This window comes from Canis lupus, chromosome 34 (genome assembly GCF_003254725.2).
Source record: "Canis lupus dingo isolate Sandy chromosome 34, ASM325472v2, whole genome shotgun sequence".
Classification (NCBI taxonomy): Eukaryota; Metazoa; Chordata; class Mammalia; order Carnivora; family Canidae; genus Canis; species Canis lupus.
In genome coordinates, this window is record NC_064276.1 from 22,321,905 (window position 1) to 22,343,657 (window position 21,753).

A 21,753-nucleotide genomic window follows, 5' to 3' on the forward strand; every position below is an offset into this window, starting at 1 on the left:
GAGTGCTTTCCTAGGAACATAAAGTGAGTCAGATCCTATCCCAAACCATATCATCTTCAAAGCATGGTGATCTTGAAATAATCAGAAAAACAAGCTAAGGATTTATTGTTTGTTTGTTTTTTATTAAAAAACACAATTTTGGGACGCCTAGGTGGCTCAGTGGTAGACCATCTGCCTACCGTTCAGGTCACAATCCCGTGGTCCTGGGATGGAGTCCTGCATTGGGCTCCCCACAGGGAGTCTGCTTCTCTTTCTGCCTATGTCTCTGCCTTTCTCTGTGTGTGTCTCTCATAAATAAATAAATAAAATCTTAAAAAAAACACAATTTATTGAAAAAGAGTAATGCTTTATACAAATTCCCATTACAAAACTCCAAAATATCTATTTGTCTGTTTCCAGGCACAGAAGCAGAGTACAAAAATATCAAAATTGGATAAATTCTGGTGTAACAATTCTGTTGGCCATTTTGGACTATCAATTTCTCTGTAGAGCTTAGCAACTAGTAGCCACCATGCATTTATACTCAGACATCATTAGAAGCTTTGTATGAAGCAAAGGCTGTTTGAATTATACCTTCTAGGTACATACAGTCTCAGGTTCGGTAGACATACTAAAATTTACTGGTTCTTATCATCACATGATGCAGTCCTTTGGATAACTCCCCCGATGTGGGTTCACTATGAATTACTATTCCCAAACTACCTATTTGAGAGGTGCTAACTGCCAGCTAATAGCTACAACTCTGATAGCATCACTTAACAGAAACTCACCTTGTATACCCTTCAAATTATTATAATTCAAAAAAAAAAAAACTTCCATACTTTGGCTTTGCTGATGCTTACACTTCTGTTTTACCCATTACACCTGCAAACTTGTCCTAGGTCAAGTCTGCATTACTGAAAGGAGAAAAGCTTAGCCACAAAAAGCATCAGGCCATACTGATTGAAGAAACTAAGATTTCCTTAGAATTTTTTTCATTTAGTAAGCTGTATTTCACTTTAGTCTTCCATCACATGAGAGATTAAGGCAAGAAACCCATTTCTTAGAACTTCTCTCTTTTCAGGGATTTGAAAAGTAATCCCAAACTGATGCACTTAAATCCTTAACCCTTTCCTCCATACAGTATACTTTTTATTTTTTAACCTTATAAAATGACATTTACATGTATTGCATCTTACCGGATCCCCACAACAGCCCTGTGAGGTAGGCAGGTCCAGAATTACAATCCCCTTTTTACAGATGAGACAATAAATCTAGGGCAGCCAAGTGCCTTGCCCAAACTCACACAGTAATTGATAGCACCAAGACTCAAAGCAGGTCTCCAGACACCAAAGCCAACACCTTTCCATTACATCATCTTGCTCAAGTGAAGTAGCAATTTCTCAGATAGGAAAACTAAGAGCAATTGTTCAAATGGAGCAGAGAACCAAGAGCTAGGCTGGACACAGCTCAGAGAAAGGAAATAGGCCACTGAAGAAAGGAAGGTGCTGAACGATATAAAAATATGTGCATAGGTTTGATTCAGTGACTTAACAGCCAATTGAGCAAATAAAAACACTACTTACGCATAGTTCATGTTCAAAGAATGAGCATAATATCAACTAATTAATACTCACACCGCCTCTACCAGATGGTTAAGTATCATTATCTCAATTTGACAGATGGGAAAAGAGGAGAAAGATTAAGTGACTCGCTTACAGCCTGAGAGAGAATACTTGTCATCAGATTATCACTACAGGAAGTCTAGTACTTCATTCAGACAAACAGACACGTGAGCCATTTTTTTCTCTAGAAAGAGGTAAACTATACGATAATTACATATGAGAGAACAATACAGTGGAGGGGGGGTGGGGGAGAAAAGATAGTTTGCAGGGATATACAACTGTGGATAAGTAGCTTAAAAATTCAATCAATAAAATTGTGTTACAACACCTGGGAAAGCAGCACACAGCAAGTCAATCAGACAAATATTTTCAAAGCAAATAAGAGCCTTGTAGGTCAGAGTACAGAAAGCGTGTGGGAAGGTCAACAAGAATAGATCATCTGGTCTTGCAGAAAGACATGCTCCCAAAGCTCTGATTTATAAGAGACTCTTCCTGACCCCAGGAATGATATCGTAGGCATATGAAATGTGTTATCACATTCAAGATTTAAGCTCAGCCTCATAAAAAAAAGCACGAAGAACGATGAAAGCACATGATATAAGGTTGTAATAAAAATAATATAAAAGAAGCACATGAAGAAGTGAAAAACCTCATACTTGGTAAAGCAGGTTAGGTCTTTTGTCGAAGACACTAACAGCTGATGAAAGATGGAAAATTATATTTGACCTATTATATATGTCCATATAGAAGAAGGGAAATATGCCAATAAACTGCTTTTTTAATCAATATAGAATTAAATATTTTTTTCTATTTTAGATATATTTTAAGTATCCTGGTACCAACATAATGATAAGAGTTTTTGCTATCTAACTTTTTATAGAAAAACATGTATATGTACATATCTATATATATATTTAAGGAGCTCCCCCTCCCCATGTTTGAGATGATTACTCGGTGGGAAACAGTAACAAAAATGGAAAAGACTTCCCTCCCATATTGAGGAAAGGAGATAAAATGAGACTAAGGCATTTTTAGCGATGCATATTTTAAAAAAATATGTTTTTTGTTTTGTTTTTGCATTTGTCTGTTGTTTGCAATACCACAGTTCAGACTACAAAAGTCAAGAGTCTGAGGTCTTAATGTCAATAACAGTATTTCAATGTCCATTTCCTCTTTGTGTCAACAACGTCATCTCCTTTTGCTTCCATGTCACACGTAGTCTTTCCCACTGGAAGGCGCAGGTTTTGGATAGGGCCGTGGTGTTGGGTAAGATGTTGTTTTTCGGGGACAGGAGCAGCAAAGCAGGGCACCTCCCAGAAGGCAGAGAGAGGCAGCAGCCCAGCCAGTGAAGAGAGCCTGACCAAATTCATACCTGCAAAGACAATGCATTTGTTTCATTAATGAATCACTGGGAACTTCTGTAATATAATTAAGGAAGGAAATCGATATAATATTCATTATATATTTTTCCACTAGGGAAAAAAAAATCCCCCATGATCCCTTTGGGGAAGCACTCTAAGGTTCATGACTACAGATACACCAGAATGTTTACATTGCAGTTGCAGATACTTTGCAATAGTAGCTCAGGCAATATGGCAGGCAGCACCAGGTTAATCACACAGTATTTCCAAAGACTTTACCACATGGAGAACAATTGTGAAGCATGTTTATGATTCCCAGGCTAAAACTTAACAATTATGCTATTGCCAAGTAGCAATGGTGTCCTATAAATTGCTGGCAAGCAATGGGGACTATTAGAATTTTCAATAATTGATCCTAGGTACCTACACACTGAAATCAGAAATGTATGGCTTCATAAAAAACAACTTGTAAACAATCCATAGACCATTCTAGATTAAGCTGATACATGTGGATGTATGGAGCCGGACTCTTGGGGAGACGCTCTGTGAATGATGGCAGACCAGGGGAGGCCTGGCCCTGAGTCCTGATGCAGACTCTCTACTGCTGCACTCTTGGCTAGTAATGCCACCTCCCAACCTTAAATTTCTGCTTCTCTTAAAGCACAATAATTCCACCTGCCTCACTGGACAGCTTATAGGATCATGGGAGACAATGTGACACAAATATAGAGCCAAGCAATTTATAAAGTGCTTCCACATCCATTACTGGTAAAAATGTAGCCTATTGACCTCTTGCAGTTTCTGTTCCTATGTTGTAAGTCTTAGGAAATAGGCTCCAACATGACCATGATCACTGCAGGATATGTTCTCCTGGTAAGGGCGGTTATATGAAGAGAAGCATGTCTTATCTCTTGACCACAGGGATTCTTCTTAGCACTCAACAAACAATAATTACACCTTAACATCCTGACTCTGAATGAAGTTATTAGGCTTTAATGATGTGAACACAGTGAGACAAAGAGCCTTGACCCTGGTCAAAGACTGTTGTTACATGAGAGCCCAGAATCAGCTCTTTCTTTTCTACAACTCACAATGTAAACAAAAATGACTTTAGCAAAGCCAATTTTATAGTTGTGATGGAGCATAAAGTTTCAAAGTGTATTTCAACTTACTTTTCTCATAAATAAGTTAAATTGTGTCTTCCTAAATAAAATTAATCTATTGGGAATGAAGTATTATTCATCAACCCCTACAGTAGTGTTATTTTTTCGATCAATCATTAACCATGTGTTAAGTCACACACACACACACACACAAATCACTTAATTAAGTGTTGTAAGTATTAGGACATACCTCAAAAAAGAAATGTTAAATATGTTAACATCTTTATTGATATTAAAAAAATGAACAAGAAAAAAGATCCAGTGCACAGTTGGAAAGTACAGAGCCTAGAAATTTTCTACTTTTAAGTACATTTTGTCATCAATATAGGCTGTTAAAGCAATAACGAAGCTCATTTTAACATGAGTCACAGGCCTTTTAGACTATCTTCAGGTTTGACTAAAATTTCATAAAGTTCTAGAAAGCAAATCTGAGAAGTTATGGCACTAGCTGGACTTGGCAGGAGACAGAAAGGGTATTTTCTCAGAGAACAAATTATTTTATGCATGAATAGCATTACCTGGCATTGACCGGGGTCATAGGGTCATAAAAATCTTGAACAATTCTATTGCCATACCATGCTGTGGCAACTAAAACAGCCAGACCTACAGAAATTCAAAACAAGAGACTGTTAATCACTATGAAACAATGAACGTAAATACACAGCCCATTAAATATAAAAGCATTTTACAAGAATTAAATCTCATCAATAGTGCTGACATTTTAAATTTAGTCAGTTTTAATTTAGACAATTTTAACTTAGGAAGATGCGAGATGCGGACATGATTTATTCCAAATATTCTGTAAAGACAGACAAAAAAATCAGTTTGAAGTTGGGCAAGGTTTATACTCTTCATGTCACCTTATTCATTTACGGTCCAAGGTCATGGGCACAATTAATGCTTTTTTGGAAACAATTCAACAGGTTGATAACAGTTAAGATCTTCAAAGATATTTTTGCACATAATGTACTAAGCAACTTTTGATAAAACAGATGTCTGTATTAGTATAGACAGAGATCCTTGCAAAAGGGAAGATGAAAACCCTTCCACATTTATCTTGACCAAAATTCAAAATTTACATTTCTGTGGGGTCAAAGGAAAGTAAACAAGTAGACAGCAGGGAAGACCAGGACCTGTCTCAGTACAAATCCAACCACCCAAATCGTACTGTCCTGCTGGTCAGACATACCAGGTACTGCCTTGGGATTTGCTGAGGTACCATACTGGATCAATTTACACAGCTTACTCTCAATTTCCAAGCATCTCTTATTTCAGTATTACTAGGGAAACTACTCTGCCAACATAATTACTTCTATCATTTATAAGAAGTATAAAGTATCTCAATATCTCTTATCTAAGGAAATTAAATAACTTCTTTTTATAGTAATCATACAAAGTCATCAATATAAACAGATTAAATATTTCCATGCTATTTCCTCTTTCCCTCTTTCCCCCCCAAACAAAACAAAAACCAAAACAAAAACCAAAACCCAGTCTAATCTAATTGCCTCTAATACTTGACAGAAAACACTACTGCTTTTGGCTGCTCAGACCATGAGAATGTTCTGGAACCTGCTGCCCTCACTCCCTAGGAAGTCCCTGAAATGGAAGTGGGGGTGTTGCAGTCACTTACAGGAGTTATAAGAGGGCAAGCGAGGGAGGGATGCTACACAGTATGTTTATTCATGGCCTTTGGGACCAAATGGTTGGGAATAAAATGCTGCTCATGCTTTTCCTGATAGGAGTTAATCTGAGTGAACTGAAAGACTGATCCCTTTATTATTTTATATGCATACATACATACTATATTATTTAATATAATCCTTATCATATGGTTTTATAATGAAACCAACCATGTCTTTTTCTGGTACTCGTTTTCTCAAAGTTCACATATGTAACTCATCAATCAGCACTCGAATAAAACGAACACATATGTATTTTCTTTTTTTAAGATTTTATTTATTTATTCATGAGAGATAGAGAGAGGGAGAAGGGCAGGGACACAGGCAGAGGGAGAAGCAGGGAGCCCCATGTGGGACTCGATCCCGGGTCTCCAGGGTCATGCCCTGGGCTGAAGTCTGCGCTAAACCACTGAGCCACCCCGGCTGCCCACACATATGTATTTTCTATGGAAAATGTAATTTCATTCCTTTACCAAAGTTTTCTCTTTCTTAACTCATCTAACCTAATTTTCTGTCATTCCAACCTTCTACCTCCACTCCATTTGGCCTTTCTCTTCTTGTATCTATAATACATCCTGTTTATTCTGGAATCAGATCTGTCTACCTGAAATGTTGTCCTCATTTTTCTCCCCAAATCCCAGTTCCATCCATTCCTCACAGACCTGTACGATTCACACATTCTTCACATCCTCTGTCATAACTCCCCATCTTTGCCACATAATGCCTGTGGAGACACTACAGAAATCTTCTGAATTTTATAGAATAGTTTCTTAGTGTTTGCGAAATAGAAACTATCTCTCTTCACCTGGAAGACTGGTTCTAGCAAATCAGTTGGCACCTGGAACCTCAATGAATAGACCTGCCTACCATGAGCACAGATCTCAGTTTTTCATTTGGATCCTATTTGAGAATGTCAAAGTCAACTAGACTTAAGGTTTCTATGTCTTCAAGATTTTAAAGAAACTGAAAAATTCAATCCAGGTACAACAAATACAACAAAACCTACAGAAACTGAAAACTATATCTTTACCCATGCCAGAGACAGACAAGGAAGGTGAAAGGGGGACAGGGCCTCTCTTACCTGCAATAAGAAATATCACTCCCCCAATGACAGCCATCCGCATCTTCTGCACCTCATCGTCTTCCATGCACTTCATACACTTCATGCCAATAGTGGCCACAAAGATGGCTATAAGTCCCAGCAGGATACCAATCACCATCAAAGCACGGGTTGCTTGCAAAGTACCTGGTGGGAAACATTTTAGAACACGTAAAAAAACATGCCTAGGCCAACAAGAGGAGGGTGACTGAAGGCCATGTATATTTTAATATTGAATGGAAAAGATAAATAAGAACGAGGAGTCAGGAGACCCCAGTTCTAGTGATGTTTCTGCAGGTGACCAACACAATTTCCACTCCAGAAAAATAAATGCCTGGCTGCATGATGAATAAGAAGCCCTCCAGCCCTCACATTTTGTTTTCAATATGAACTTCAAATCCTCTGGAAAAATAATTAATGGTCTGGTTGAATAGGTTTAGCAGAACTAATACATCTTTAATCCTCACGAACAGAGTATTTTAATTCTGAAATAACAATCATATGCATTATCCTTAATGTTAAACCATTTATAATTAAAATGGCTTACAAGATACTTTGGTAATAGTCAACAGCTTTATATTCCAATCATCAAGCTTCAGAAAAAAAAACAAGTAAATTTGGAAGATAAGTAATGAATTTCTCAAAGATTATCATGGCTGGATAAGTAATATTTGCATCTCCAGTGACTGGGTTGGGGCTGGGGGATATAAATGCTATTTTCTTAGAACAAAGAAAAATAACCTTTGAGATGTTACTTTGGAACAGGGTAGTTTCATACTAGAGATATCACTAGTATTCAAAACTATTAAACTGTCATGTTGTAAAATAGCTGACAATAAATTAATGCAGTATTTCTCAAGATTCCACTAATTTTCTCATTTCCTGTTGTTGTCGTTGGTATACTAAATCATGGTAGAGTCAGCTTCAGGAGGTTATGCCAGTATGTTTCTTATGGAATATAAACATGACACCATCATTGTGATATAAAGGCACAGATTTAAAAAAAAAAATGATCTGAAACTACTCTGGGTAAATGAGTTTGATTAATTCTAGATTTGTTTCCTCCTTCAGATAAAGATCATTATCTTATTGACAGTGTTAACATGTGACAATTATTTTTGCATGCATAACTATTATTTACATTGTAACAAACCGTGCTATCTTGGGTAAGCTACTTATTATTCTTTGGGACCAAGTTTCTATTATGTAAAGTGTGAATGATGATATCTCTAACCAGGAAGTTGGAACAACTTACTTGTTGATGGTCTTTGAAAGTGGCTGACATGATGGAAAAGCTTTGTATCTCACTGTCAAATTGATATCTAAGCTCAGTCCTATGATGTTCGGGGTTGAAAACTTACATTTCCAATCATAATGAACTGTAAAGGTTTCTAAAACATTCGATTTTAATTTAATACTTACATCCTTGCCATAACCAGACAATCTCTGCTAAAATCACAATGACCTCTTTCTAAGAAGAATCAAAAGCTTTTTTTTTTTTTTTTTTTTTTTACTGTACTTGAGAGATATTTTGGAAGCCAAGATGCATTTTTATTTGATTTAAGTAAACAGCAAAACAGATACATATCCCCTTACATATCCAGCTTCCCGTAAACTTGTGTGGGTGCACATGCACCCTACCTACACACTTCTCTTAAGATTCCAGGCGATAAGAATTGCTGAATCAAAACACATGTTCCATGGACTGTGGGTTTCCTGGGAACTGAAGCTGCTTATAAGATTAGCCTAAGACTTCTTCCTTGGATCACAAACAATACTGTGGTAAGAAGAGGAAAGTACCAAAGAATCCACCGTTATGGCGTGTCCTTCCTTCTGATTTACCAATAGTCTTTGCAAAGACAATCATTACGTAACAGGAGATTGAAAAGTGAAATAACTTAAGCTCTTATACGAAACACAAATTTCAGATTTGGTCCTAAATGCCACTCAGAAGAAAAGCATTTCAGGCAAAAGAATGCTGGAAGAAGAGATAACTAAAAATCACAAAGATAATCCATGTGCCAGGAGGATAAGACGACGGCCCGTCTGTTTGCCTGGCACTGTCTTGGTTTTAAAACTACAAGTCCTACCTGCTAAGAAGAACCTGAATCCTGGACGAATGAGGACAGCTGGCCACTCTACTGGAGGATGTCAGAATGTGACAAAATGAGGTGCATTTAGAGGGTGATCAGAAAGTAGAGGCCCTACAGGGTTTTGCAAGCTACAGTAAGGTGTTATGTGTTTATTCTAAGCATACTCAGAAGTCATTGTAGGGTTTTAAAAAAGGGGTAACAGGATTTTTGCCTTCAGTACAAGGAACACAATTAGTAAATATTCTTCCTATGATAATCCTTCAGATATATTCAGTCTTCCACATCTCTCGGCCACTTCCGCTGTTTTTCTCATAAACGTTCAGTTTTCCAACCTTTATTAATCACCTTTATGGTTAATCTCTGATCTCTCTCCAAGTTTTCCACTTTGTTTGAGTTGTAGGGCTTCCAACCTGACCCAGCTCCTATAATAATTATTCTGATCTGCACTTCACATAAAAACAGCAGGCCACCAGCCCAGCAGGTCTGAGCACTTGGATCACAAGGTATTCCTCACGAGGAGTCTAGTCTCCTGGGCCTCTCGGTCTCATGAGTCAGACTTGTATAAAACCACCCAGGCAGGGAGCGCACAGAGATAAACCACACCAGGGCTCCATCTGTGCTCACCTGGAATGATCTAACATTCACAGTTCCCATCTCTAATCTTGTTCTCTTCAAGTTCGCCAGGAAAGCACAGGGGATTCATGCCATATCCATTTTATTCTTTCCACCTCTTTCACAAAGTTTCCAAAGGGGAGGGGGAGGCAGATATTTTGTTCTGTTTGCTACAACCCCCCATGTTTTATTTCTTTACAAAATGTGATGTATTTGTATCATGTACAAAAAATAATGGAGAAAATGGGGGGGAAAATCCTTAGGAATCATATAAGCTATATAGATCAGGGGACCGTGTTTCATCTTTAAAAATCTGATAGGAAATATCAGAAAGGGAGACAGAACATGGAAGACTCCTAACTCTGGGAAACGAACTAGGGGTGGTGGAAGGGGAGGAGGGCGGGGGGTGGGGGTGACTGGGTGGTGGGCACTGAGGGGGGCACTTGACGGGATGAGCACTGGGTGTTATTCTGTATGTTGGCAAATTGAACAATAAAAATAAATTTATTATTAAAAATCTGATAAAGAAATAGCATTATTTTGCAAAGTAATATTTTTCATTTACATTTTGGCATCCATTGACTTACAAATTTTTTTTTTTTTTTTTTGTATTTTACAATACTGGATGGACCTCAAACACAAAATCTCATCTTGCTCCATTGGAGACAGTTAGATGAACTCTTAACTATAGTGATATGTAGGGGTGGAGGAGGGATATTTAAAAAAAAAGGCTGAGAATTAGAACAACATCAAAACTCACTAGTCAGGCATATGTAACAATGGATTACAAAGTCAGAGTAAGCAAGTGTTGTATTACAAGTTATGAGGGTTTTATGTAGAGATAGAATCTAAATTGCACAGTTTTAAACTGGAACCAGATGAATCCTTCAAATTAAGGTCTTATGGAAGTCTTTTAAGTCAGAGATCTAAAATATGTAATTGTGAGCTCCTTGATGTCTTGGGCCAGATATTTGTTCTATCCAAAACACACTAAGAATAATACCTGGCAGGCTACATGATTATTCAATCTGTGTTCAATTAATTCAAATTAGAACATGTTTTTACTTTTTCAAAATTGCACTAATACAATAGGGGAAAAAATACTCTCTTGTGGTTAGCTTAATCTTTGATATACTACTGAGAAATGCCTCAGCAAAATAAAATTTTGCTATATAAAGCCAGACTTGATTTCAATCATTAAACGTCGGAAACTTATACAAGGAGGGAACAGATCACACATTTTGCTTAACTTGATTATTTTTTTTTAATTTTCAAAAATTTTTAAATTCTGCATCAGATGAGCTTCTGAGAAAGTTTTTCTCCTAGTGGAATGATGCTCAGCAGGGTAGAGAAATTGAGAAATATTTGCAAGCCACAAAATAACATTTTGAGCCTGAGAGATACAGAATAACCTTGAATTTTAACTCTGAGCTTGTCTAATTAGATCTACTCTAGAAGCAAATATGTTCCTTTCCTGGCCCTTTAAATTTGGAGATGCCGCTACAATATTATTATCACTGACTAAAGTTGTCTGTGGAGAAAATGGTTAGCAAACATTCAAAAACCGACAGTATTGTTTCTCGTCATTATTCAGCAGTAGAGAGAGGAGGCAGTCTTTTAATTACATTTAGCTAGACCGATAATCTTGAGATTAAAGACTCCCTAAGGAGTTCTCACCACTTTCAACCTGAAAGTATAATTTGAAAATATACTTACAAAGATCTCTACTTACAAGACAAGAAATGAGTAAGAAGTTACTGATCTACTACAGTTGGGTTAATCAACATAAGTGTAGAAAGACAAGCACAGACAAGAATGTCAATTTTTTTTCTAATGGTTTTTTAAAAGTCTTACTATATTAGTACTAGAATCTCCTATAAATACCTGACATCATTTATGCAACTTACTGGCCATATTGCTATATTATTACCCTATGTCGTATGCAATTTTAATTAAATCTGCATCCTCATGTAGCCCCCCTTTGCATGAGTGGTTGCTTAATAAGTATTAGACAAGTAAATGAACTGAGCATCGGGTGACTAGAACTAAAACGTTTTCTTCTCCGCAGTTAGATGAGCTCATCACAGACTGTCACAGAACCATACTCCCATGGCTTTTTCACTTTGACTCAAGTTCAAAGTTTCTCGCAAGTTCGCATTGTTAGGATTTCCATTGTACTGGTGCAGAAGCTGGTGGCCGCTGGGTATGACCTCAATACACCACTATAGTCAGTAACTGAAGTGTTTGGGAGGAGGCAGGACTTGCCAGTTCTCAGGATGTCTTGAGTGGTTTTGCTAACTTCTTTTTTTCCTTAGAGAAATTGCCTCGTGATTAAATTTATGCTTCTATAGTACCACTTACTCATCACTCCAATCAAGGAAACCTAAACCCCACCACTTGCTTCTTCATGTTCAATCACGGCAGTTAGTAACAAAGAATGTTGACACTGGAAGGAATCACCATTGCCACCTTATAAATCATCTGAGTGACATCCCTGGGAGCAAGAATAAGGCCTGGCTTCCGTTTGTTGAGTGGATGGATGAATCGTGGATTCATCTCCCCATTCCTCTTACCCTGCCCTATTATATAGGTAAGGCTTGTAAAATAAGTCTTATTTTATTTCTCTTCAGCTCAGAGAAATCAAGTGGCTTGCCATAATACATAGCTGGTTAGTATGTATATTACTAAAACCAGGGTCAGAACTGAGAACTTCTGATCTCAAGCTTGGATTGTTTTCTTCTACTTCCATCATTCCAAGAGTCAAAACTAGTTCATGAAACAGATTTGAACACTAATAGCCCGTTGAACACCCTTGGGATGTAGCAGGCATTATGCAGTCTGGGGAAGTGTCAGTGGGTACCTTCCTCTCTGCCTATGTTTTCAAGACTTTGAAAAGTTTAAAATCCAAGTCAGTGATTTCGTCTCTTTGATTGAGCCTGACATCATGGGGAGAGTGCTTGGAAACCTCACTGACAACCAATACTCATTAAGCACACCTACACACATGTGGATTCATGCAAAGCAAGTTGAACAGGCTAGAGGAGCTTATAAACAAATTACAGAATCTCAAGGTTAGATGAGACTTAGAGAGAGTCTGGCCTAACCTTCCATTTGTCTGGTGCTTGGATTTTCCCTACAACATTCCTATAAAATGCTTACTTCTCTGCTTGCGCACCTCCCACAATGCAGCCTCCTAGGATAGCCCAATCTTTGGACAGCTCTAACTATTAAAATCAAGCAAGGAGAAACAATTGGCTAAGTACCTAAAATAAGCACAAGCTTGCCAAAAGTTTGAGAATTGGATCAACAGGGCAAGATGTACAGTTTAATCTAGAAAAAGTCTACTGCACTCCGCTTTGTAGATGCCAACTCTCAGCTGCAGGAGTCATCAGTGTAAATAAACATCTCATACTTGGGATGGAAATGACATTGTCTCACAATACGCAGCATAACATTTTGTCTCCCTCAGAGAAGTTTCTCAGTTACATTTTTATAAACGGTTCTGCAAGAAACCCACCTAAAAGGAGCCCTGTTGTATCCCATTTCCTCTATTGGTTTAAACACCCTTTAGATATTTTTATGAATGTCATGTGCTTTTTATGGTTGACACTAGTTAGAACAGGCGATCAAGGGCTTTTAACACATCTAGTGCTTCTGTCTCTCCTCTCTAAGATGCCAAGTGGGCCCCACTGGCAAAGAGAACAAGGAACAATCTCAGGAAACTTCTAGCCAGGCTATCAGCTACAAGCACTTTCTGAGATGTAACCCTTTACAAGGAAAACTACTTACATATAAGACAATCCTGTTCTCTTCTAGATATCACAAAACTGCACCAAAACCAGGTAATGAATCACAAAACTGCACAAAACCACCAAACCCAGGTCTCTACATCAGAGCAGAGTGAGGACCACTGCTCAGGCAGAGAAACAGAGACAGGTTCTCTGGGCTCCATTCAAAAGGCATCCAGTGAGTCATGGGCAGGTTGGGAAAGCACCTGTGAGTCAAGGCTCCCTCTTCTGGGAATCAGTTTTGAGAGAAAGGACTCAGCTCCACTTTGAATAAATCCTGGTTTTAACCAAAACAAAAAGAGGAATCTGATCTGAAGTTTAAAAAAATCAGTTAAAAAAATGCGTATGGGGGAGAGAAGTATTGTTTAGTTCTTCCGCTACAGCTTCAAAAACTATAACAACTATATTAACTAGGAATAAATGAAAATAAAACATTTTAACACATTATCATGTACAGTGATGACCTACTGGGAGTATTTATGACATGGCTCAATCTGGTCATGGATTCTTTTTTAAAAAAAGATTTTATTTATTTATTTATGAGAGACACACAGAGGCAGAGACATAGGCAGAGGGAGAAGCAGGCTCCCTGTAGGGAGCCCGATGTGGGACTTGATCCCAGGACCCCGGGATCATACCCTAAGCCGAAGGCAGACACTTAACCACTGAGCCTCCCAGGGGTCCCAAATGGATTCTATTTGGTCACCTAAAGAAATAAAAGGAAACTTATTTAACCAAATTGAAAATAAGCTGTTTTGATCAGAAGAATCAGGGACCTCTGGAATTGCCTTAAAACCTTCTCCATCTGCCAAGTCCTCGACATGACACCCAGAAAGCCTGACACCATTTCCTTACCCGCATTTTGTCTTTTCATGGGGTGGGGGAGAGATTCAATGATTATATACAGGGAAGTACTTAATACACTTCTTATATATGGTAAAAAGGGATCCTAATGTGGGAACTTTGAAAGGTTGGAGTGACAACACTCAAACCACCATGCACACTGACCAACCAAATCCCAACAGGTGTTCGACCTGTTTAAACAGCTTCAGAACGGATTTAATATCTCTCAGCTGTATGGCTTTTGACAAAAGTACAGAGAGGAGGTGGACAGGGCGACGGAAGGAAGCTTGAGCAATGGCAACAATGGCTCACTCTCTGCACCAGGTGGGCTGGTGGACAGGCTTGCTTATCCAGCCAAAGACGAAGGAAGCTTTTCTTCAGGTTAGTTCCAGGGCAGGAGAGACACTGGGGCAAGACAACTGATGTAGCATCTCAAGGAAGGTACTCCAGCCATGAACGGTTATGACCTAAGTAAGTGGGAATTTAATGAGTTTCTAAGAAGGCACTCAAAACCTTTTACCTAAGAAAATAAAAGTAAGAAGGCCACCCTATCATCCTTCTTCCCATCATTCTTAGAAATATTTCTCTCTCTGGGGATCCCCGGGTGGCTCAGCGGTTTAGCGGCCGCCTTTGGCCCAGGGTGCGATGCTGGAGCCCCGGGATCGAGTCCCACATCGGGCTCCCTGCATGGAGCCTGCCTCTCCCTCCTCTGCCTCTGTCTCTGCCCCCGTCTCTCTCTATGTATATCATAAATAAATAAAATCTTTTTTAAAAGAGAGAAATATTTCTCTCTACATAGTTCTTTCCAACTTGACAGAAGAACAGACATGTGCTGCCCAGAAATTCCATTAAGGAAGATGGAAGCTTGGAGAAGACCCACCATTTCTCTCTACCTTCCTCCCTGGCTGAGCTCTGCCTTCATCAGCTGAGTCTCCCCTGCTGCATCTTCTCCAGTGCCCTCATTCTCCTTCGTAAAAGTTTGCTTAGAACTTTTCTTTCCCGTCACCCTTTTCCATCTGCCATCCACCTTCTTTTTCCAAAACAACACTATGCAATCTGCCTCCTCTGCAGGCCCCTGGCTTGAAAAACTAAACCGTCCAGGGGGATCTCAAGAGGCTTCTTCAAGGAGTCATGGAAGAGGATGGAAAGGAGCCTCCCCATACTTACAGGATGTTAAAAATCACTTTTGATTTTTGAAAGATTCAAGCTCAAGTGTGAGCAGCAGGTTGGGACATTCCACGTAGGAATGTAACTTTTACTATGAAAATTCATAGTAAAGATAGATTTAAATCCCCACCCCCCCCCCTCACAATCTACCTAAGACTTTAGGATCATGTATGAATCGTAGAATCCAGAAAAGCTACCAGGCACCAAACTTTTCAAAGCGGATTGTTTTCTTGGCCAAACCCCACCATCCTTCAATGGACACAGAATCTTAAGGATATTCAGGGAGAGCCTAAGAGCCCAGGCTGGAGGCTGGCCTTCCCCCCTCAATCTGCACCCCACTTTCATGGGGATTTGAGAGGAGACCACACCTAGAGCAGAAGTGTCACCTGCGAGTTAGAGGAAAAACCAGGGCATCTCTCCCCCCCAGAACCACAGTTTGCTCCTGCTTCCTCACGACAAGGCGCATGGTCAGGAGGCTTGATCTGCTGAAGTTTCAGGACCACGTAAGGATGCCGCAGGGCCGAGCGGTGGCCAGTGCCCCCAGAGCGCAGCCCCGGGCTGGGGCTGGGGTTGGGGGCCGGGGCCGGGGCCGGGGCCGGGGGCAGGGGGGGACTCACTGTTCAGATTCAGCAGCGAGTCGAAGACCTTGCACTGAATCTGCCCGGTGCTCTGCGACACGCAGGACATCCACAGCCCCTCGTAGATGGCCTGGGCCGTCACGATGTTGTCGCCGGCGTACGAGTAGATCTTCCACTGGGGCAGCGCCGTGCTGACGATGGAGCCCACCCAGCCCAGGAAGGCCAGCAGGAAGCCCAGGAGCTGCAGCCCCGCGTTGGCCATGGCTCGCCCGGCGCCCGCGCCCGCGCCGCTCGGCTGGCAGGTGGCAGGAGGCAGGAGGCAGGAGGCAGGTGGCAGGTGGCAGGAGGCAGGTGGCAGGTGGCAGGTGCACGGGGAGGAGCCGGCAGGGGCGGACGGGGGTACCGCGGCCAGCCGCCCGCGCGGAAGCGGGGGGTCGGGGTCGGGGCCGGGGTCGGGGCCGGGGTCGGGCGGGCGCCGGAGAAGGGACCGAGAAGCCGCGCCGCGGGCTCCGGGACTGCGCTCCGACCCGCGCGGCGCCGCGATTTAAAGCAGCTCCGCCCCCCGCCCGCAGCCCGCCGCCCGCCGCCCGCAGCGCAGCGCAGCGCCCCCTGGCGGCGGACGGGGGCAGCGGCGGGGAGCGGGGAGCGGGGACCCCGCGTGTGTGTGTCGGGGTGTGTGTGTGTGTGTGTGTGTGTGTGTGTGCGCGCGCCCCTGCGCCCCGGGCGACCCCTGGGAAGGATCAGGGCCTCGCCCCCTCCCATCTGCATCCTCCCTCTTCTTCCTCTTCCCATTGGTTCAGTCTACATTTACCCCCAAATGACTCTGTACGTGGAAACACTAACAATCCGTACAGAAGAGAAATAGAGGCCTCAAGAGACCCACGGTTTCATTTGCAACTTCTGTCGCTATCTCACTAAAAGGCATTCGCTGTCCATCCCCGTGACACCTCCTGTCCCTCGCACACACTCGACTCTCTTTGGCTCATCCGTCCCTCCACCGTCCCCTCCTTGTGTCGCCTTCTTCCCTTCGTGGTCTCTCCTGGAATCACGTATTTCTGCACGGGTTGTAAGGAGTCTTTGCACTTGAAGGACGAGGAAACTGAGGCCCCAAGAGGCAGTGCGGTTTTCCTAAGATCCCATAGCAACTTAGTACCGTCTCCAGCACTTGGTGCTCAGACCACTGTGCTTCCCACTACATCTCCGACCCACCGGAATAGATGCCCTTTAATCTGTCATCAGCCTCTTGAAAATGCAGCCCACCCTCCCCCACCCCTGCACACACACACACACACACACACACACACACACGTCTCTTCCCTGCAGCAGTTTATCTTAGAGCAGTGATTATTTCTCAGAGGGATCTGGCCAATGGGTGCACCCCATGCCCCAAAGGCTGCCTTATTAATGAATTATCAGACAATCATTCATTAAATGTGAGAACATCTAAAAAGTCTTCCCCCAGAGGAAGGAGAACTGGACTGGGATTTAGGAAGTCAGCATCCTGGTTCCTTTTTTTGCAGTGACGGGCGGGCAGGGGGGCACCCCCTCGGGTTTAGTCTAGCTGAGCCTTTAGTTTCCCTCCATGGGTTTCTAAAGCTTCCTTCTTTGTAGTTACTCAGAAGTGATCTCGTGGTTTGGAATAATTAAAATGTTTTCCCAACTGCGTTTGGTGTGTGGTTTGAGTGTGGCGGGAGGGAGAAGCTTCCATGATCTTAGTAAAAACAGAAACCCATCAGGAGCAGAATAAATATGTGAAGGAAAAAACAAGGTATGTTCTCATGTTTACTATGAAAACTGCCAGTTTGTAACAAGGAAGGAGCAGGGGATAAAAAGTCCGGAATGTGAGTGAGAGGAATGACAAAATCTCTAACACTTGGGAGACGCTGATGGGGGGACCTAGGCACGTGGTGGGGGGCAGGTGGTACATGAGGATCTCTGTACCTTCTGCTCAACTTTGCTATGAACCTAAAGTTGCCCTTAAAACAAAGTCTATATAAAAGTAACAAAAGAAAAAAAAAAAAAACCACAAAGGAACAAAATCCCCGCCAACCTCCCATTCCACCTGGCTCTCTCCAGGTATCTTTTGAAGGTTTAAGGAGAAAGGACAGATCTGCATGGGAATTTGAGGACTGGTAATGAAGACGGTACCACATGAGCTGGCTGAGGAGGTGTCATTCCGAGTAAACCAGATTAAAACCAGTGAGTGTTCTCCTTCTTCTCAAAGTCTTCCCAGACCCAGTCAGGAAGGCTCCCCCAGTCAGCTTTGAAGGGCAGGACCACATCCAGGCTGAGTCCCCAGAGTCTGAGCCTGAAGTGGGTAAACCTTTCTAGGTCCAGGTGGATGTTCTGTGGGCGCCTGTGGGTGTGGATGAGGGGGCATCACTCACATTTGATTTATCTATTCCTCCGGAATATTTAGCTCAAAGGAGGCCCTCAGAATTTGCTATAGGGCTAGACCACTACCATGTGGATCATGTAATCTCTTGTTGGTGTTGTTCTAGTCAATTTAGAAGTAAAACTGGTTTTGACATTTTTTTTTTCTTTTTTGCTCAGATTGGATTAATGAAAGCAAGATTTGTGTTCAATGAATAGATTCATTCTCAGATCCTTTTAATTTGCTGTAGGACCCATTTCTATCAGCCTACAGTTCTCAGGGAACTCAAAGTATGAATTTTGTGGTCAGAATGGCCCCGTGTTTTTTGTTTTTGTTTTATACCAGGGCTGTGTGAGGCTGATTACCTCATTGCCCACAGCCTTGTTTGTGAGGTTGTGGTGGTTGCTGTTTGCTCCTCTTATGTTCCAGGCCCATCTCTGGCATCCCTAATCCTGTCTAGTTTTCTGTTCTTCTCTCAGTGCAGCTAGTTGAGATCATGGTCTAGCACAAATCCATCGACTTAAAAGGAAAAACAGCTGACGAACATTGGCCTCTAATATATTGAGCATAAACAATGGAGACAGAACTGTGACCAAGAAGTTTCTAGAAATGTTGGCGAAGGGCATGGCAAATGTCCTGGCCTGTTGAGTGGGAAGATCTCCTACGTACCCTTAGACAAACTACTTCCTTTCTCCTCTCAATTTTCCTACCAATAAAAATTAGGAATTGGCTTTCTAAAAGGTCACCCAAGTGTAAAGCTTTATGACTCTAAGTAATAATAGCTGACCCTTGTGGGTAACATACTATTATTACCGGGCATTGAGCTCAGACTTTTATATGCTCCATCCCCTATGTGAAGGTGACAGAGATATAGAAATGTCAGATCACTCACCAGGATCATATTCAGTAAATGGCAGCCCAGGAGCCCAAACTATGCACCTCAGCCTAGAGCACAAGCCATTCCGCACAGTCCTACAGCAGGTCCTTGTGTGAACCAAATCAACTGAGGACCATTGGCCTGTAGATTTAACCATCTTGCTGTGTGTTTCTACCCCAGTGAGGTGCTCCATCCAGGGACTGCTCTCCAGCTCCTTCCTGGCCTTTCTCCATCATTCTTCTGCCCAGGAAGATCCACACACCTGGGGGCTCCAGGTCCTGCAGAGGAGGTGTGGCTGCCAGGGGAGGGAGGAATGGCTGAAAAGAGCAGAGTCTACTGGTCTACCCTGAGTCCGCTTGTGGTTGATGCTTGGGCTCAGCCACCATGCCGAGAACCAGAAATAAAACGCACCTAGAGATGAGAGTAGAGGTGAAACAAAGGGCCATAGAGTCCTGGCAAAGGAGCACACGCCCAAGGGGCAGTGCAGAGCCTCTCAGAAACCAGCAAGAAGGGTAAGAAAGGCATCGGAATGTACATTTATCCCTTAGTGGAGATGCTCGTTAACACCGACTTTTCAGGCTTCTCAGACGGTAAAAGCAGAAGGGAAGGACACATTTCTAACTAAATGATCTGTTGTGTAATTACATAGGGCTTGAGAGAGGGCTCAGAGGACAAATGTGAAAATTTAGCACGAATTTTAGTCTTCGAACGTGCAGGTTACCAATACCAAAACCCATGGGTGCATACCTATTGTAGCTGCTTGAAATAGCCCTCTGAATCTTCTTGCAGTGTTTGAGGGGCTAGTGAGGTGTAAATGATTAAAAGGACAAACTTTTGGGGCAGCCCAGGTGGCTTAGCAGTTTAGTGCTGCCTTCAGCCCAGAGTGTGATCCTGGAGACCCGGGATCGAGTCCTGCTTCGGGCTCCCTGCATGGAGCCTGCTTCTCTCTATCTCTCTCTGTGTCTCTCATGAATAAATAAATAAAATCTTAAAAAAAAAAGGACAAACTTTTGCACCCTAGTTCTATCCTTTACTAATTGAGTAACCTTGGAACATTTGTACAACACACTTATGTGTTAGATTTTTTTCTCTTTCAAATAACTGAAACTGTACTTCATCATGTTATGACCATTAAGCAAGTTCATAGGCGTGCATTACTTGGAAGGTAGTTAGTCAATAGCAAGCACATGGAATGGGGTTATTCCTTATTATTATTTCAAGCAGAACAGATATATCTAATTTTCTAAAGCTGCCATTTACAAATGATCCTCACATTTGTTCAGAAAGTCCTTCTCTTGCCTGGATTCTATTAAAATCCCACTTAATGTCACAGTTAAATCATGGTGACAGGATATGCGGGGTTTCTAGCCGGCAGATGCAATTTTGTATTTGGAAATGGACAAGGCAGCAAGGAGAGGAATGGGGGCTTTGGATGAGATTTTCAAGCCCCTTCTCCTGGACCTGGACAGCATTCCCCTCTGTATAGTTTCCATGGTGTTGACTAAAGACCCAAGGGCTCCTTGGGATAACTAAACACCCAGGTGGGTGAAAAGCAGAGGGAGGATGTTCACATGGTGCCAAAATAAGTCTCTTGCAGATCAGAATGGCTCTTCAGATGGTCAGGGCTCTTCAGATGGCCAGCACGAACAATCCTTGGTTTAAGGTGGTTACTAAGTCTTTGCCTGATCCTGTGGCTACACAGCTCTGCCTTACACCAACCCCCTCAGCTCCCACCCCTCAGCTCCCAGGCTGGCTGCTCTGTCTCTTCAGAAAAAGGAGGAAAAGCAGAATTTCTGCCATAAAATCTACTCTTTGAATTATAACGATTCACTTTGAAGCAAGTTGGTGAAGGACTATTCCCTTATTTTACCCCTCTGCTTGCATCCTATTTGGGGAAAAGTTTCCTTGTAATCATTAGGGACGCTAGAAACACTCCACTAAGTTCATCTTCGAGAACTAAGGCCGAATTATGAATGATATTTTACTTTTAATCCCCGTAATGTAATTCCAACTATACAGTCAGGGCTCTCACAGAAACAGAATAAGAGCTATGTATGCATCTGCATCTACACCTCTCTCTCTCTCTTATCTCCCTATGTATACATCTCTGCACCTGACAAGATTTTAGGCATGATGTTAGACAGAGGCAGAGGAAGGGAGATACAGAATGAGACAAAAAGCTAGATTAATTTTAAGGAATTAGCTCACACAATTGTGGGAGCTGCCAAGTCTGAAACTGGTAGGGCAGCCAGCAGGCTGGACACTCAGGAGGAGTTGATATTGTAGTCTTGAGTTTGAAATCTTCCAGTCTTGAGAAAAATTCCTTTTTCCTTCAGAAACTTTAGTCTTAGTTCTTAAGGCCTTCAACTGATAGGATGTGGCCCACCTACCTGTTGGAGGGTAATTTGCTTTACTCAAAGCCTAGTGATTTAAATGTTAATCATATTTAAAAAAATATCTTTGCAGCAACATCTAGACAGGTGCTTGACTAAAAAACAGGCCACTAGGGCCT

At 41.7% G+C, this 21,753-nt stretch overlaps 1 protein-coding gene across 1 annotated transcript; it reads right to left on the minus strand.

Moving 5' to 3' along the window:
• Positions 1-310: 310 nt before the first annotated feature.
• On the minus strand, positions 311-16,508 carry CLDN1 (claudin 1). The gene is made up of 4 exons (XM_025425349.3): positions 16,030-16,508; positions 6,892-7,056; positions 4,647-4,731; positions 311-2,976 (listed from the first exon to the last, which is right to left on the minus strand). The coding sequence occupies exons 1-4, from the start codon at positions 16,250-16,252 to the stop codon at positions 2,814-2,816; spliced, it is 636 nt and encodes a 211-aa protein (XP_025281134.1). The 5' UTR covers positions 16,253-16,508; the 3' UTR covers positions 311-2,813.
• Positions 16,509-21,753: the final 5,245 nt, after the last annotated feature.